At 42.9% G+C, this 19,204-nt stretch overlaps 1 protein-coding gene across 1 annotated transcript; it reads left to right on the top strand.

Annotated features, from left to right (window-relative positions):
- The first annotated feature begins 802 nt into the window (after nucleotides 1-802).
- On the top strand, nucleotides 803-18,951 carry RHBDL2 (rhomboid like 2). The gene is made up of 7 exons (XM_075908578.1): nucleotides 803-1,031; nucleotides 4,057-4,205; nucleotides 9,439-9,551; nucleotides 13,133-13,233; nucleotides 14,332-14,392; nucleotides 14,957-15,018; nucleotides 18,471-18,951. The coding sequence occupies exons 1-7, from the start codon at nucleotides 822-824 to the stop codon at nucleotides 18,648-18,650; spliced, it is 876 nt and encodes a 291-aa protein (XP_075764693.1). The 5' UTR covers nucleotides 803-821; the 3' UTR covers nucleotides 18,651-18,951.
- Nucleotides 18,952-19,204: the final 253 nt, after the last annotated feature.

The following is a 19,204-nucleotide window of genomic DNA, read 5'->3' as shown; positions in this document are numbered from 1 at the left end:
AAATATTTGTGACCGGAAAAGCACAAAAATTATTAGAGATATTTGGGGGATGGGTGTAGCACCAGAAACTATGTTAATATATTTTAATTGACTACATTTCAATGTGGCTGTGCCCATGGAAAAATAATCTTTGCATCTGTATCTGAGAGAATATAAATCTCTTAGTATATCTGAAAGACCGAACAGGCCAGACTTACGCTGGCAGAACCTAGGTTGTGAGACCACAGAGACCCCAACGGCCTTCATGACACTGGCTGACCATACCAGCTGTGGTCTGAACCTGGCTGGTATAACCTACAGGGGGAGAGACTTGATTCAGTGCATTCCCAGGCAGTCTCTTATAGGGCCATAAATAAAGCTGCGTCCTTTTTGCCCTGTGACTCCCAAATGGAATGGGTTGGTAATACTGCCTCCAGAGGATGCAAATTGCTGCTACTTTAGCTCATGGTTTGAGGTCCTTAAATGGGTCAACCGTGAGCTCATGATGTCTCCCCCCCCAAATTAAGGATTTTTTTAGCCCAACTAGTCAGTTTTAGGTAATTGTATTGTGCTTTCCTTACATTCTTCAGTTCTCTCCTAATTGTTGTGTTGTGTTGCTTTGTGCCCTTAGACAATGGGTGGAGTGGTTGGTAAAGTTTGTGAAGTGCTCTGGGTAACCTTTCTGGATGAAAGGTGATGTGTAAATTTGTCATCGTGCTAGAAATTATCCCTGTAAAAATTCACTAGTCATCTGAATGTCGTGCCTAGTGTATGTAAAATAGTAACCTTTATGTTTGATGGAACAGGGTTTGGAACTTCCTAAGTATTTGGCCATTTCCAAAATGAATGACATTGAGTTGGAGAGGATGAACACTGATCCATCTGATGAGCAGCAAAACAATGAAAGAAAGTCCCGAGCTTGCACTAACTGTGACAAGCTTCATAAATCCATTTCCAAATGGATTCTTCCTGAAAATGCCAGAGGAACCTATCTGGAAAGAGCAAACTGTATCCCTCCTCCCCTTTTCATCATTTTCATCAGCATAACGGAGGTAAGCGTTCTTAGCTGGTAACATTGTCTTGCACTGAACATGAGTATTTACAGGAACAACAGTCAAACTATGAGATTTCGATTATACAAATCGCAGTTGATTCACTCCTGGGTTTTGTTGTTCAGCAATGCATTTTCCATGTGAAACATACTGAATTTTGGACCATTGTTAAATTCATGATTATCTACCATGTTGTAGTTTCTCTTTGATTTATTGGACATGTGTAGCCCATATTGTACATAGTGCACCGCTCTAAAGTTCCTTTAAGTCTGGCAAATTTTTATAATTCAGGATGAAATCTTCCATCTCTGGTTTCTGTTTCGTGTTGATTTTTCTTTAAACAAATATTTAAACAAAAAAATGGGTCAGCATCAGCCTTTTCTGAGAAAGAGCTTGGTGGGAAAATAAAAAATATTTGCTAAATAGTTTTTCTGACTTGAAAATCAGTAGGGGACAATTCAGAGATGTCATAACCCTATGAAAATCCACTCTCCTATGGCCAATTTAAGACCCTCTGAAAATTGCTACTAGCACATGCACAGAAGAACTTGTTCCACACTTGTTGATTGAGTGTCGTAAAATCCTAACTGAAGTGCTTGTCCTCCCAAATCTTGATGACCTGGCTGTCCTGCCCAGTCAAAATATTCTTTGACCAAGGGCATGTGCAGCTGGAATATGAGCCTAGGAATCTTGCCATCTTCCCCTGATTGGTCATTAATTGTCCGTTTCTCAATCTTTATCCAGCAAGACCTCTTAACCATAGCAAGTATAATTTTCCCAGTTTATATGTGAAGTAACTAAGGATCTTAGATGTTTCACAAGCCCACTTCAGGCAGAAATGCTGATGAAACACGAAACCTCCGTGGCAGCCACTGAATCCCACTGGGTATATCTACCCTGCAGCGTTATTTCGAAATATCTAATTTCAAAATAATTAATTCAGAATAGCTTATTTCGAAATAACGCGTCTACACACAAAATGCATTTCAAAATAGCGTTTTTTCTATTTCGAAATAGCGCATCCACAGTGAGTGGACGTTGAATCGCATTTAAGGCTGGTTGGAACCAGTTCTGGCAGGACATCAGGTCAGATGTTACCTTGTGGCCATGGTGGCCAGCAGGGCACCCTGGGAAGGGCTGGAGGCCCCCTATTTCGAAATAGGTGCTATTCCTTGTGGAATGAGGTTTACCAATTTCGAAATAAGCTCTTTGCTATTTCAAATTAATTTCGAAATAACAGAATGGCTGTGTAGATGCTAGGATAGTTATTTCGAAATAACTTTGCTGTGTGACATACCCACTGTCTCATTGAAAGTGTACACCGCATTGGTTTTTGGTTATGATGTCCAGGGCCGGCCCACAACATTTTGGCACCTGAGGCGGGGAGTTCAAATGATGCTCCCAGACTCTCTCACTTGGGCCAAAACTTTGAAAGGTCTCAATTCTGCCTTCTTCCCGTTCTACTCCTCTCATGGTGCTGCTCTGCTACCTACATGTGCACCATCAGCAGACACAATTTTCTACACTCTGGGTCCTAATGGCCCCTCCCCACAGTCTGGCACCTGAGGCAGCCGCCTCAGTTTGCCTCATGGTAGGGCCAGCCCTGATGATGTCCTCCATTCTCCTGCACCTCGAAAAGAACCAGGAATCCTGACATGGGCAGCGGGTGAAGGCCCAGCTGGGGAAGGCAAGCACCAGCTCTGTCCCGCCCCTGGAGCCAGGCCCTACCCCCAGCCCAATCCCTCCTGGCTACCTGGAGGGCTGGAGTTGCTGTGCTTACCGGCCCCAACCCCAGCCCCATCCTTTCCCAGCAGTGAGGGAACAGGGCTACTGTGCTGCAGCCACAGAGCTTCCCTGCAATTGCGGAAGCTGGGCTGCAGCCTCACCCCTCCCTGATGGCTGGGGACCTGGACTGCTGCATCATGGTCACAGCCCATGGTGGTCAGGTGTCTGGGCAGTTTTGATAAGGCTATGTCTTCCCTTGCCTCTGTTACCAGCTGCCCATGAATCCTGACCTGTTTTTCTGTGGTCCAGAAATCATACGATGGAATGTTTTTATTTTTTCAATGTTTAAAAAAAAAATTCCAGTGCTTGTGTGCAATTTCCTGTGTGGAAAGAAGGTTTGAGTTGGAAAATCAGGCATTTCAGCATTAGGGAATGTCAGGACTGAGGTTGCCCTGTGCAGATTTAACTCTTCTCCTTTGAGCCTGGTGTTCTCCGTTTCTAGTTCCATTATCACAAGCTCGTTGTTCTACAGTACCATTCTGTCACGTCTCTCCTGATTCAGCAGAATGCTCAGACATCTCTTTAAAATCCATTGAAGTCAATGGGATTAAAGAAAATACCTGGCTGCAAGAACCCCTTTAAATCTGTCAAATATCAGAGGGGTAGCCGTGTTAGTCTGGATCTGCAAAAGCAACAAGGAGTCCTGGAGCATCTTATAGACTAACAGATGTATTAGAGCATAAGCTTTCGTGGGCAAAGACCCACTTTGTCAGATGCATGTAGTGGAAATTTCCAGAGGCAGGTATAAATATGCAGGCAAGAATCAGGCTAGAGATAATGAGGTAAATTCAATCAGGGAGGATGAGGCCCACTTCTAGCAGCTGATCTGGAGGTGTGAACACCTTCCTGACTGAATTTACCTCGTTATCTCTAGCCTGATTCTTGCCTGCATATTTATATCTGCCTCTGGAAATTTCCACTAAATGCTTCTGACAAAGTGAGTCTTTGCCCATGAAAGCTTATGCTCCAATACACCTGTTAGTCTGTAAAGTGCTACAGGACTCCTTGTTGCCTTTAAATCTGGTGTTTCCTAATTCCAGCGCCTGGTTTCACAGCTCTATTCTGTAGTCCAGCGTGTGTTCTGACGATTACACACACACAGTTGTATGTTAGTGAGATTTCTGTCTATAGAACGTTTGGAATCTGCTGTGAGACAGTTACAGATTATTGGAGGAAACTTGTTTATATTTCATAATTCCAAATGGTTGTGGAAGTTGTTAAAGTCTCTTCTTGTTTCTAGTTGGCTGTATTCATTTATTATGCTGTTTGGAAGCCCCAGAAACAGTGGATCACGTTGGACTCAGGTGTCTGGGACAGTCCCTTTATTTACAGGCCTGACAAGAGGGAAGAAGCTTGGAGATTCATTTCTTATATGCTAGTGCATGCAGGGTAAGCAATGTAACAATGGATTCTACAAACAGTCAACCTGTGGAACTTTTTACTACCAGATGTTGTGAAGGTTAAGATTGTAACAGGGTTAGAAGAAGAATGAGCTATCCGTCATGAACTTATTAGCCAGGATTAACAGAGACAGTGTCCTTTGCCTCTGTTTGTCAGAAGCTGGGGGTGGATCACTTCGGCTACATCTGCACTGCAGGCTTCTTGCAAGAGAACCTTTTTGTGGAAGAGATCTTCCACAAAAAGTTCTTGCGCAAGAGAGCGTCCACACTACAAAAGCGCATTGCAAAAGTGATGCGCTTCTGCGCAAAAGAGCATCCACACTGCATGGACATTCTTGTGCAAGAAAGCTCTGATTGCCTTTAACAGAATGGCCATCAGAGCACCTGTGCTTTTTCTGATTAGCTGTTTTTGCTCAAGAAACCCCAGTTTGCCGCCCACACACACCTTTTTGTGCAAGAGAGCCCTTGTGCAAAAAGGCTTATTCCTTGCAGAAAGAGGAATAACTCTTGCACAAAAGCCCTCTCTTTTTACGATGTACTGTACATTTTCTTGCACAAAAACATGCTTGTAGTGTGGATCCTCCACGGGTTTTTGCGCAAAAACAGCTGTAGTGTGGATGTAGCGTTGGTGATTACCTGTTGTATTAATTCCCTCTGGAGTACTTGGCATTGGCCTCTGTCGGAAGACAGGCTGCTGGGTTAAATGGACCTTTGGTGTGATGCTGTCTTCCCCTCTAAACAAGGTTTTCAGAAAAGCCAAAAGGTGATGCTTCATTAGGTTCCTCTGAAAATCTCATTCTGCATCAAGGATTCTTGTGTTCATTTGGGAAAATGGAAGATTTTACCTTGTAAAATTTACTAGGGGGCTGCGCCCTCTGCTTGCTACGCTTGCCTACCCACCTCTCTGGCTGCTTTTGCTTCAGCAAGAGCCTGTTGACACTGATGATGTAATGATGTCATTCTGTCATCCGTGAGGAAAAACTTGTATACATAGATAGAGAGATAAAGATCATGTGGTCAGGACTCTAGCCTTAAGACATCTCCGCAGGATGATGCTTCCAGGCACGTACTAGGACAATAGGATCTGCAACGTGGTGGGCTGTCCCCTTAAGAGTAGAGGTGCCTACTTGAGGGGTTTGGAACGGGTCCCATATGAGGAGAGGCTAAAGCGACTGGGACATTTCAGTTTAGAAAAGAGGAGACCAAGGAGGGATATGATAGAGGTCTGTAAAATCATGAGTGGTGTGGAGAGGGTGAATAAAGAAAAGTTATTTATTAGTTCCCATAATAGAAGAACTAGAGGACACTAAATGAAATTAATGGGTAGCAGGTTTTAAACTAATAAAAGAAAGTTCTTCTTCACACAGCACATAGTCAACCTGTGGAACTCCTTGCCTGAGGAGGCTGTGAAGGCTAGGACTATAACAGAGTTTACAGAGAAGCTAGATAATTTCATGGAGGTTAGGTCCATAAAAGGCTATTAGTCAGGGAATAGAAATGGTGTCCCTGGCCTCTGTTTGTCAGAGGCTGGAGATGGATGGCACAAAACAAATCACTTGATCCTTGTCTTCAGTCTACCCCTTCTGGGGCACCTGGTGTTGGCCACTGTTGGCAGACAGGCTACTGGGCTAGATGGACCTTTGGTCTGACCCAGTACGGCCATTCTTATGTTATGTTCTTATGAGGTGCCTAGTTGTGAGTCCACCCCAGTCACATGGCATGGCTCTTGTGCTGTTTTGGGAGGTTTTGATGTAGTCTAAGACCTAAGAAATAAGAGGAATTAGTGGAGAGAAAGAACTTGCAGCAATAAATAATGATTGGGAGGAAGTTTGTTACTGTTTCTTTATGGGCCTTGGTTCAGGAGACTGACAGAGTGGGCGGGGCAAGGCTCTCCTCTCACCCGGCCAACTGGGGATGAGTGGAAGAAAGAATAGAATCATAGAATCATAGAATAATAGGACTGGAAGGGACCTCGAGAGGTCATCAAGCCCAGCCCCCCACCCTCAAAGCAGGACCAAGCTCCGTCTACACCATCCCTGACAGATGTCTATCTAACCTGTTCTTAAATATCTCCAGAGAGGGAGATTCCACCACCTCCCTTGGCAATTTATTCCAATATTTGACCACCCTGACAGTTAGGAATTTTTTCCTAACTGCCTCCTCCTCAGTGACAGGGCAGACAATCTGGGTATGTAAATTAGACGTACCGACATTGCAAATTAAGTGGGAATTTAAATTTGAATAAAAATGGCCGCCACGTTTTGCCGAGTCAGCAGTTTGTTGGAAAAAGCAGCTGTCAAGATGGGGATCGGGCGACAAAGAAAGTCTTTGTCGCCCGATTTTGTATTACGAAGCATAAGGGATCGGCCGACAAAGGCTTTTTTTGTCGCCCGATCCTCGTCTTGACAGCTGCTTTTTGCTGACAAACTGCTGACTCGGCAAAATGTGGTGGCCATTTTTATTCAAATGAAGCGCGTGAGATTTAAATCCCCACTTCATTTGCAATGTCGGTATGTCTAATTTACATCCCTCTGGCCACAGACATACCCTCCGAGGAGAGTCCTGCCTGCAGAACCCTCTCAGCTAGGGCTGCCAGATGGTTTCAACAAAAATACCGGACACACTGGACATTACATCACAATCTACATTACATCTTATTTAGAAAATACCGGACATTTCTATTTTCTCATTTATATTTTCTCAATTTGTTTCCCAAACAGAAAGCTCAAATACTGGATTGTCTGGTTCAAAACCGGACACCTGGCAACCCTACTCTCAGCCTGAGGACTAATTGCGGGAAGGACAGAGGAGAAAGTGGGCCAGTACTGAGTACTGGTAAGAAGTGGCTGCTGGTACTAGCCCATACACAGCCCACCCTGAAACGCTGCCACAGCTGTGCTGACAGACCCGTTTTAATGTCTCTGCTTCTTTTGCACCCTCCCTCAGCAGCCCTGCCTGTAAGGTCTGGCAGCACAGCGCTTTAACGTCACTGCCCCTTTTGGCTCCTCCTGGGCGCCGACAGGGGGACAGAAGGGGCAGCCATGTTCAAGCAGTGTCATGGCAGGGCTGCCGATGGGAATGGAGGAGGAGGAGCAGCTGCCCTAGACCCCACCACTCCCTGCCACTGCTACTGTAGCAGAGGCTGGAGCCCCAGGCCCTTAATGCAGGGCTGAGGCTTGCTGGGGGAGGCTGGCCCCGGGCCCTCATCCGCGCCCCCTTTGCCAAGGCCCCACCTCTTCTAGGGCCCAGAGTCGGCCCCCGTACTGGCAAGATTTTTTACTTGCTTTCGCCCATGCGTAAGGGGCCAGGTTAAAATTGATAGGGCCCTACAGCTGTCCTACATTGTAATCCAGCTCCAAGGAGGCGAATGGAAGGCTGCTGTGTTAAGGAGGGAAACTTGGAAAGGTGACCAAGCTCTGGGACCACCTGACCAGGAGCAAAAATCCTATTGGGACTATTACATGGTCCCACAATGGGCATGAACGTCAACTTGGAAGTGAGTTACGTGCTGTAGAAAAGTTAATACATCAGGCTCCCACAGGGGCAATACAGGCAACCCCCAATTTACAACCGCCTGACCTACGGCCGCTCTGCTCCGGGAGCCATGGGGCTGCCTACCTCCTGGCACAGCCCCAGGTCGTCTCTGGGCGCCGTTTGTGCTGCTGGCTCCAGGAGACTAAAACTCCCAGGAGGCAAAGTGGGCCAGAACGGAACCCCCATCCATAACATTGCCCCTATGGGCAATAAGGGTTCGACTTACAATGGCCCGACTTACAATGGTTCTCCAGGAACCAATTAGGTCGTAAGTGTGGGAGTCACCTGTAGAGGGTTTGAAATCACCCAGTCTAGGTAATTAATTGAAGGAAGCAGAGTTGGTGCTGCAGGAAGTGCACCCACAGGGCCACAAAGGGGTGTGTGTGCTCATGGGCAGAGCCCCACAACAGGGTCAGTGATGACGAGAGAGCCAGGCAACGAACCACTAGCGCCGCTTCCTGTAGTAGTGAGCAGGACCAAAATCTGACCTACCCCATTAGTTTTGTTTGTGAGAGCTGTACAGGGTGGCGTAGATAGCATGGCAGTAAAGTAGCTTTAATCCCATCTGGAAAGATACAGAGAAGGGCAACAAAAATGATTAAAGGCCAGGAACATCTTCCATGTGAGGAGGGATTAAACAGACTGGGACTGTTCAGGTATGAGATGACTAAGGGGAGATAAGATAGAGGTCTAAAAAAAAGTGAAAGTGTGGAAAAAGTGAAAGTGTTGTTTACCCCTTCAGAAAACAGAAGAAGTAGAGAGCACCACATGACATTAATAGGCAGCAGCTCTAAAACGATCCTAAGAAAGTATTTCTTCATACAATGTGCAATTAATCTGTGGAACTCATCGCTAGGGTCCAAAAAAGAGTCAGGGATGCAGCTCCGGTCTTTGGGTATCCCTAGATCTCTGACTGCCAGAAGCTGGGACTGGACTACAGGGGATGGATCATCCAATAATTGCACTGTTCAGTTCATTCCCTCTGATGAATCAGGCCCTGGCCTATCATAAGACAGGATACTGGGCTAGATGGACCATGGGTCTCGCCCAGAATGGACATGACCAGAATGGACATGTTTTGCCTTTTGTTTTCCTTTGAGGGCATGTCTAAATTACGGGAGCTTTTTTTTGAAAGAGGATATGCAAATTCAATGGGAATTTACATATCTTCTTTGGATCTCACTTTTGAAAGGGGATCTTTCGGGGGAAAAAACCCTTTTTCGAAAAAACTGGGTAAAACGTCCTTTTTTAAGGAAGAACAGTTTTTTGGAAAAAAGGTTTTTTCCCTGAAAAAACTGCATCCAGACTACTTTCACTTTCAAAAGATTTGCATATGTTTCGAAAATTCTACGTAGTCTAGACGCAGCCTGAGACCTGTTCTTCATAACTCGTGTGGTCCAATTCTGCCTTTCCACCAGAGTGGCTTACTCTGACTTAAATGCAGACTCTGGTCTTCCAGATCCAAATGTATAGCCCAGACCCCACTCTCTACAAAGTAAGGCTTACTTATTTTGAGTTATTTTAGCATATAATTAATAATTTCATTTTCTTTTCTTTATTTTTAAAAAGTTATTTCATCTGTAGAAATAAATCATGCCATTTTATTGTATATTAGCAATAGTTTTACAAAACTTTATATGTTCATTAAAATTTTGATATTTAAATAACAGCATATTTTTTCCTTGCAGCATTCAACACATTTTAGGAAATCTCTTTCTGCAGCTTTTTTGGGGGATTCCCTTAGAAATGGTTCATAAAGGGCATCGGGTCGGTCTGGTGTATCTCGCAGGAGTGATTGGAGGTCAGTGCGTAATGGGAAATGGGTAAGCTTAAATAAAGAGCTGTCTATAGCAGAAAATGAATGTATATTATCGCCACATCCCCTTTCCTGATCAAGACATTCAAAAGTTGTTAGTATACTGCTCTGCGTAACATAACCAGTTCTCCTAGGGTGTGTCTAGACTACATGGCTCTGTCGACGGAGCCATGTAGATGAGCTTTCTAGACATAGCAAAATGAAGCGGCGATTTAAATAATTGCCGCTTCATTTACATCAAAATGGCCACTGTGCTGTGTGATCAGCTGTTTGGCGGCACAGTGGGGCAGTCTGGACACGCTGCGGTCGACAAGGGAAGCCTTATGCCTCGTGAAACGAGGTTTACTGGAGCAGTCGACAAAGGCTTCCCTTGTCGACCGTGGCGTGTCTAGACTGCCCCGCTGTGCTGGATCAGCTGATCATTGCCACAGCGTGGCGGCCGTTTTGATGTAAATGAAGCAGCGATTATTTAAATCGCCGCTTCATTTTGCTATGTCTAGAAAGCTCATCTGCATGGCTCCGTCAACGGAGCCATGTAGTCTAGACACACCCTTAGTGCAGAGAATGCCTCGGTTCCAGCTTTTTACCATACTACAAAACAGCACTATTCTCCACTCAAGTGCTAGTTTCAACTTTATGGCCATTCCCCCTTCCAATTTTTTCCACATTCCAATTCATTCATACAGAAAGTGTTAGCATCATTTTACAATTCTCATATTTCTAATGGACGAGTACATTGAATTAATTCTCAATGGGAAGAGTAAATTGCTTGTACTCTTCTGTATTCTCCAGTCTACTAGGGACTAGAAAAATAAGGACAGATAATGTTCCTGGAAAAGCAAATCTGGAAGTTGGTTACTGTCACTGACTTCAGTGGGTTTCCTGACAGAAGCTCTGTTACTTCTAAATAAAATCAAAGAAGCAGCAACATTGTTCCTCTGTAACCTGCCGTACCTTACTCCATCACCAAGAAAACAAGACTTGTCTCCTGACTGTTTCTAATTCTAAGTATAATGTTTGGTAACCACTTCTGGTACTTGTTTTAATACGACCCTACTGTAGAACTTCTCATGTTTTAATTTTATTATAATATAAGGGATAGAAGGTGATATCTGCCATCCAACAGTATCAAGAAAAATGAGAGGGTAACAAATAAATCTTCCTACAAAGGCACATTTTAATTATATAAATATGTAAGCAATTGCACAATGTGACTCAATTATAATTGAGTACCACATGGTATTAAAATGTTAAACTTGATTTGAAGCCAAAGTCATTGATCATGCAAACAGGTGGATCTCTAATGGCTTTATTGGAATTGTATATATGTACACAAGCAGCAAATTTGCACTTTTAGCTATAAATTAGGCCCTTCTAGCCTTTCAAGCAAATCTAATTTTTACTTATCAAGGATTTAACCTATTGAAAATAAGACATACCTATGAACAAACCACTATGATTTAGAAATGCAGTGTTTTATGGGCATGTTTCTATTGATGAAAAGTAGAACAGTTCCTTTCTTGGAGGAATTATAAAATGTTGACTATGAGGGTTTAATCTGATGGCTGCAGAAATTCTCAAGCCTCTGTATTCTCATGCATTGAGATGCAACTGCATTTTGAGTCTTATAGTACCTTCAAAGCATAGCTTACAAAGCATGTAACTGCAGTGTCCATTCAGAAGCCATTCATAGGTCTGAAGAGACTGAGGCAGGAACTTCTGAAACTTCATTTTAATTATAAGCAGAGTTCAAATCCTGCATTGAAATAAATGAGTTGGAGGCCAGAAGGGACCATCATGATCATCTAGTCTGACCAAGTGCACCCTTCAGGTTACAAAATCTCGCCCACTCAATCCTGTAATAGACCCCGAACTTCTGGCTGAGTTACTGGTGTCCTCGTGTCATGATTTAAAGACTTCAAGTTACAGAGAATCCCCCATTTACACCAGTTTAAACCTCCAGGTGACCTGTGTCCCATGCTGGAGAGAAGGTGAAAAATGCCAGAGTCTCTACCAGTCTGACCTAGGGCAAAATTCCTTCCTGACCCAAGATACAGTGATCAGTTAGACCCTGGGCAAGTGGGCAAGACCCACCAGCCAGACAGCAGGGAAAGAATTCTGTATAGTAGCTCAGAGGTCTTCCCATCAGCAACTATTGGAGATATTTGCTGCTACTAGTTGGAGATTTGCCATATGCCATTCTGGGCAGTCTCTTCATACTATCCCCTCCAGAAACTTGTCAGGCTCAGTCTTGACACCAATTAATTCCCCTTCCCCCCACTGTTCCCTTTGGAGGCTGTTCCAGAATGTCGCTCCTCTGATGGTTAGAAACCTTCATCTAATTTCAGGCCTAAGCATGTTGATGGCCAGTTTATATCCTTTTGTTCTTGTGTCCACCCTGGTGCTTAACTTAAATATGTCCTCTCCCTCCTTAGTATTTATCCCTCTGATGTGTTTATAGAGAGCTGCCACATTTCCCCCCTGCCTTCATGTGATTAGGCTAAACAAGCCAAGCTCTTTTGTGCCTTCTCTCATAAGGTGGGTTTTGCATTCCTCGGACCATCCTATTAGTAGGGTTGCCAGATGGTTTCAACAAAATACCGGACACACTTGACATTACATCACAATCTACATTACCGTATTTTCCGGCGTATAGGGCGACTGGGTGTATAAGACGACCCCCTATCTTTTTAATTAAAAGATAGGGTTTCATCTTATACCCCAGCGCCCCTCTGCCTCCTTTGCTCCCGGTGTCCCTGGTCTGCTGGAGATGGTCCCCAGCAGACCAGAGGCACCGGGAGCAAAGCCGCAGCAGCTTTGAAAGCCTCGGGGGAAGCCGGCGGGGGGGCAGCCCAGGCGCGCCTGGGATGCCCCGCCGCCGGCTTCCCCCGAGGCTTTCAAAGCCGCGGAGGGACTCCGGTGGGGGGGCAGCCCAGGCGCGCCTGGGATGCCCCGCCGCCGGCTTCCCCCGAGGCTTTCAAAGCCGTGGAGGGGCTCCGGCGGCGGGGCATCCCAGGCGCGCCTGGGATGTATACCCGGCGTACAAGACGACCCCCGATTTTTGGGGGATGTTTTTTAACATCAGAGGTCGTCTTGTTCGCCGGAATATACGGTACATCTTACTAAGAAAATACCGGACATTTCTATTTTCTCATTTATCTTTTCTCAATTTGTTTCCCGAACAGAAAGCTCAAATACTGGACTGTCCTATTCAAAACCAGACACCTGGCAACCCTACCTACTAGCCCTTCTCTGCCCCTGTTCCACTTGGAATTCATCTTTAAAAAAAGATGAGAGATGAGAATTGCACACAACATTCCAAATAAGGTCTCATCAGTATAATGATACTAACACTTCCCTGTGTCTGTGGGAAATACCTCACCTGGTGTATCCCAGGACTGCATTAGCCTTTTTCACGGCCGTATCACACTGGTGTAGGTAAAGCTTTAGTTGGCCTTTTTTATTTCTTTCTCCAGTTTCTAATATATCTGTTCATCTAATTTCAGTTGTGTCATCTTAAAGTTCCCACGAGGACTCATGTCTTAAGGACATTTCTGTCTTTTCAGGTTCCTTGGCTAGCTCAATCTTTGATCCCCGCCATGCTCTCGTAGGGGCTTCAGGAGGAGTCTATGCTCTCATTGGAGGATACTTCATGAATGTTTTACTGGTAAGGAAACAATTGGAAATGCTCAGAAAAAACAACTTCTTTGTGGATCTTTGTTCACTTTTTGGGATCAGTTTTATTCGTGTAAATAAGATGTTTATATTTTTCAGGAAAGTGGAATGATTAAGGAAAATGTATCCCTCATATATGTCTTTGCTGAACAAACTGCCCTTCAGAATCAAAACTTCATAGATGCTTTTTGTACTATTAATGGAGGAAAAAGTGAATTTAGCAGTTGACATAATTTCTTTCTTTCTCTGTCTCTGTCACTCAACATATTTTTGTTTGCTAATTAAGGTCTTGGCTTCCATGATCTCTAGTGTCAGAGGCTGATTGTATATTGGGTGGCTTTTAAAAAATGCTCTAAAGATAATTGGTATCCTTTGTGTAAAGCAAAAACATTGCTTTGAAAGGACCTATATTTGGATTATAAAATAAGGAAGAATGTGAAAAATGTGATGATAGCAGTGGCATAGTGAATTAAGCTCTTTGTTTTTGGAGTTTGGGCATGCCACATTTCCTTTCTGTGCCTCAGTTTTCTCCTCTGTAAAATGGGTAGAATGATACTGACTTCTTTGTAAAATGACTTGTGATTGTTTGAAAGGTGTTCTGAGAAATGTAGGGTGTTACTAAGGGTGTGTCTAGACTACAGAGTTTTGTCGACAAAAGTGGACTTTTGTCGACAAAACTATACCTGCATCTATACTACCGCTGAGTTCTGTCAACATAACGTCGACAGAACTCAGCAGTTTTGTCAACGCTGGTAAACCTCATTTTACGAGGCATAACGCCTTCTGTCGACAGAGTTCTGTCGACAGAAGGTGTTATTGCATGTAAACTCTCCTTGCGTCTACACTGCCATGTCGACAAAGCAGCTTGCTTTGTCGACAGAACTGAATGTAGTGTAGACGCTCTTTGTCGACAAAAGCTTTGTCGACAGTATCTGTCGACAAAACTTCTGTCGACAAAACTCTGTAGTCTAGACGTGCCCTTAGTGTATACTGATGTACCTAACTAGACTGTTTTTGTGTACTCTTACATGCATATATAGGTCCATGTATATAATTATATAGCTCCATTGTTTCTTTTACTCTCTCCTAGAACTTCAAAGAAATGATTCCTTTGTTTGGAATCTTCAGATTGCTCATCATCGTGACCATAGGTAATTTTGATCTTACCTAATATACATATGAGGATAAAACTGTACAAGACACACAATATTTAATTATACAGAAATGAATGCCCACTTGGAGTCCAAAATACTAATACCCAGGGAGATATCAGTTGCACATTATTCAGTTTGCTAGAACCACAAAGAAAAGGTAAATAGGGATTAGGTTAAATTATAATGTAAACAGATCTTTGAACTTTTAAATACTACTTATTACTGTGTAATGCCAAAGCTGTGTGTGGTGCTTGATAAAACTCTAGTTAAATTTTGTTCTGTTAAGAGGAGGGTAATAGTGAAGTTAATTGGAGTGAGAAACCTGTGACTGAGAGTAGAATTTAGCCAGAATCTTATTTTCCTGGCTACTGCATTTCACTCCCAAAGCAATTGCTTCAGTTGTGGGTGAGGTGATCTTTGTAGTTAGCTTTGTTGATGCCACTCAAAGACATACCAAGTTGTTATTTACACCCATTACTTTGATTTATTTTTGAAATGTAATAAATTGTTAAAATTTGAATGAACAATCCTATGATAAGAACTGTGTGGGTTTATTTTTAGTTGGAACAGATATGGGATTTGCTCTGTACAGAAGATTTATAGCACCTATGAATGGACCTCAAGTAAGTGCATTCTTCACTGAAAAAGCTTGTATAATATAACCCGTGTTCTACTACATCTACTAAATTTCAATACTTAATACAAGAATAGCATTAAGTATTGAAAGATTGTGATGATTCCTGTTGTTCCAAGAAACAAAATGGCACATAATCCCAATGATACATACAAAATGAGGGGGGGGGTCCTCAATTAGGAAAGAGATCTTGGAGTGACCATGGATAGTTCTCTGTGAACATCTGCTCCATATGCAATGGCAGTCAAAAAAAGCAAACAGAATGTTAGGAACCATTAGGAAAAGGATAGATAGGACACAAAATCATAATGCCACTATATATTATGGCTTCTAATCCGAACTAGCTGTATTAGCCACTATTAGGCTTCTAATCCGAACTAGCTGTACTCCTCATGGAACGAGGTGTACAGCTAGTTCGGATTAGGAAGCCTAATCCGAACTAGCTACTCCGTGCCGCGTGTAGCCGTGCGGCACGGGGTTCGAACTAGCCGGCATTTAAAAATGGCGCCGGCCGGCTTCAGGCAAATGAAGCCCGGGAAATTCAAATCCCGGGCTTCATTTGCAACTGCAGATGACTACATTACCCCCGCTAGTTCGAACTAGTGGGGTAGTGTAGACATACCCAAAGTGATTATGGATTATGGATGTGTAGAGATATAATGAGGTAAATTCAATCAGGGAGGATGAGGCCCACTTCTAGCAGCTGATCTGGAGGTGTGAACAGCTCCCTTACTGAATTTATCTCTAGCCTGATTCTTGCCTGCCTATTTATATCTGCCTCTGTAAATTTCCACTACATGCATCTGACAAAGTGAGTCTTTGCCCATGAAAGCTTATGCTCCAATACACCTGTTAGTCTATAAGGTGCTACAGGACTCCTTGTCACTTTCATCAGGAGATACAGTCTGGTAGGGGTCAGGCTGGCGTTCTCCTGCTACTGCTCCCCTGAGCCTTCCCGGCTCTGCTCTGTCCAAGGTGCTGCTGGCTCTTTCCCATCCCGGGATGCAGCTCCTTCTCTCTTGCTGGTGTCTTGGGGCTCGTCTACACTACGGAGATCAATGCTGTCACTGTCAATCTTCCAGGATTTGAATTAGTGGGTCTAGTAAAGACCCACTAATTCAAACTGAGAGGCATCCCTGTTGGCGCCAATAGTTCTGCTCCTCACAAGAATTAAGGGAATTTGACGGGACCTCCTGCTGCATGGACGGTGCCAAAATGTGATTTAAGATACTTCGACTCCAGCTACGTAATTAACGTAAGTGGAGTTGCATATCTTAAGTCAACTTTCCCCTTTAGACCAGGCCTTGCAGAGACCTGAAGGAGTAATTGGTGGTAGGAAAAGCAGAGTTACAGAAGCCTGGGTAGGAATTGTAGGACCTGGATGATCTCATTCATCCATTCTAACTCAAAACACCTTTTGAGAAATATTTCATTTCATATTTTTCTATAAAAATAAGTAGGGATATGTGAGGTGGATTGACACGGCTTCTTTCAGTGACTCCAGAATGTTCAGACGCAGACTTCTTATTGTTCAAGGACTTCGTCAGGACAGAATGGACAATGTTCTTTCATCCCGACAGACTTACACTGAAATCCAGATAGCCACAAGATATTTGTTCTTAAATTATACGGGGCATGGACACTTTATATTTGCTCCTAATATGTAGCTCAATTTAAACTATTAACTGACAGTGCTACACATGAAGTCACCAAAAATTCACTATGAAACGGATTAGTTATTTCTGACTCCAACAGCTGCACTCCAGTTATAGGACAATATCATTTACATTCACGATTTGTGACGAGCAAACTCCGCTAGACACCTGGGACTGGAGAGCAGGCTTCTTGGCAGCAACATGGAGTGACAATATACGTATATTCCACGCATACTTGAAGTTGGCATGACATCTCTTTGCTTTGATGCCTCTCTTCCCAGCTTTGTTAATCCCTTAGGGTATGTCTACACAGCAAAGTTATTTCAAAATAACAGCCGTTATTTCGAAATAACTTTCCTAGTGTCTACACAAGCCAACTGCTATTTTGAAATTAATTCGGAGGGCTTATTTCAAAATTGGTAAACCTCATTCCACGAGGAATAGCACCAATTTTGAAATTGGTATTTCAAAATAAGCACTGTGTAGATGCTTATTTCAAAATAGGGGGCCTCCAGCCCTTCCCAGGGTGCCCCGCTGGCTGCCCTGGCCACAAGGTAACTTCCAATCTAATGCCCGGCCGGAACCAGTTCTGGCTGGCCTTAAATGCGATTCAGCGTCCAATCAGTGTGGACACGCTTTTTTGAAATAGGAAAAAGCTATTTCGAAATGCATTTTGTATGTAGACACGTTATTTCGAAATAAGATATTTAGCAGGTATTTTGAAATAACGCTGTAGTGTAGACATACCCTTATTTCCTTAAGTATTAGATTTAGCTACAAACTTTAGAACTCCATTTGCAGAGATTGGTCAGTACTACAGGAATATGGTCAAACTAAATCTGTTTTGTACCATGGCACCTTAAAATGATCTGGTGGGAAATCTATTCTAATATTCAAAATCTCCTCTTTTTCTGAGAAGTAATCAGTCTTTTTCTGCTGTGACCCAGTACTTGACCACACAAACAGCAGAGGGAGCACAAATTAACACACTATTCCTGGACCTCTCTTTACTCTGAAAACAAGGAGCAGGGATGGCAAATCATTTGTGGCCATCCAGATGATGCGAGAGAGAGAGAGAGAGAGAGAGAGAGAGAGAGAGAGTGTGTGTGTGTACACTTCATGGTACATTCTTATCTTAGTTCTATCTAATATATCTAATTTTCTTCTCTTCTCTGTCCAGGTTTTAATACTTCACTCATCACTGTTGTAACCGAATGCTTTACATCTATAACTTTCCTGCTCATCTTGAATATTTTTGTGTACCACCTGCAGCCATGGACTTTTCATACCTGAAGTTAAGCAGGGTTGGACTTGGTCACACTCTAAATTTGAAACCTCCAAGGGATTGTACTGTGCACACTGACTTTTGGCGAATCAGTAGGAAACCATGTTCCCTTGGAATGTCCCAGCATGACTTTAGGGACAAACCATATTTTGGATGAGGCATAAAGCTGTGATAGAAGATGTCACAACTCTCCTCCTAAAAGTGTGCCCATGTTCTAGCCAAATTCCCAGTTAATTTAATTTAATTCTACCTCCCTAGATTCATGCCAGCAGGTTTAATTATATGTAGCTGTACACCATTTAACAGCTACTGCCTTCCACCAGAGTAGCTACATTTAAAAACTCAGAATCTCTACCCATCCTTTACCTCTGTCATAGGCATGTATTAAAGCTAAAGTTATATTGAGAAGTGCTTTCAAATCTTTGGATTAATAATGTTATAGAAGTGCTGCTGTTCCTGTCTTGAAATGTAACTTAACAGTTTACTTTTTTCTCTCTTAAGGTATCCTTTGTGGCTCACATTGCTGGTGGCCTAGCTGGGATGTCAATAGGTTATGTCGTTTTCAGTTGTTTTGATCAAAATTTAATAAAAGATCCAAGATTCTGGATCGCCATTGTTGCTTATTTAGTCTGTGTAGTGTTTGCTGTATTTTTCAACATCTTTCTGTCACCAGCAAACTAGCCTGCACACCCACAAAAGAAACAGTTGAATCACCAGAAAGACTTAAAAAAAAGAAAAGAAAAATTAGAGTTTTATAACAACAAAAGAACTCCATAAATGTTACTTTTTAAAATAATGGTTGTGTTCTGTACAGACTATAATTTTTAAAGCATTAAACCATTGTTTGATGGTTTTTCTATCTCAGAAATTAAATGTAATTATTAAAATATGGCCTTTAAAAAGTATATGTAACCTTTTCTATTTTCTATCGCTTTTTATACTGTTAAATAAACACCAAGGGTTCCTAGTTGTTTTGGAATAATACTTGGTGCATTTGTGACATTATTCAATAATATTCACTTGGAAGAAATTACTTCTTCCAATACCAGCTTTCTGACCTCAAAACAAACAGAGAATTGTTGATCAGCACAATAAAGAGTGCTTTTAGAGGAAAAAAAAGTCGTGGTGTGAGATTTTTTTACAGTTGAATAGCAAGTGTGATTATTCTTGTTCTTTGTCATTTATAGTCAAAGCTTCTAGTTCTTAGAAACAGACCTTATGTCTAGTCCACGGCC

The sequence above is a fragment of the Pelodiscus sinensis genome, chromosome 25 (assembly GCF_049634645.1).
Source record: "Pelodiscus sinensis isolate JC-2024 chromosome 25, ASM4963464v1, whole genome shotgun sequence".
NCBI classification, from domain to species: Eukaryota; Metazoa; Chordata; order Testudines; family Trionychidae; genus Pelodiscus; species Pelodiscus sinensis.
Note: the sequence above shows the minus strand (reverse complement) of the source record. Positions and strands in the feature narration are given on the sequence as shown.

Bases quoted from the DNA above. Each gene is read 5' to 3' on its own strand.
- RHBDL2 (XM_075908578.1), top strand. From the start codon at position 822: ATGAATGACATTGAGTTGGAGAGGATGAACACTGATCCATCTGATGAG. The intron at 9,552-13,132 runs GTCAGTGCGTAA...CTGTCTTTTCAG, and splicing joins TCTCGCAGGAGTGATTGGAG to GTTCCTTGGCTAGCTCAATC. The intron at 13,234-14,331 runs GTAAGGAAACAA...ACTCTCTCCTAG, and splicing joins ACTTCATGAATGTTTTACTG to AACTTCAAAGAAATGATTCC.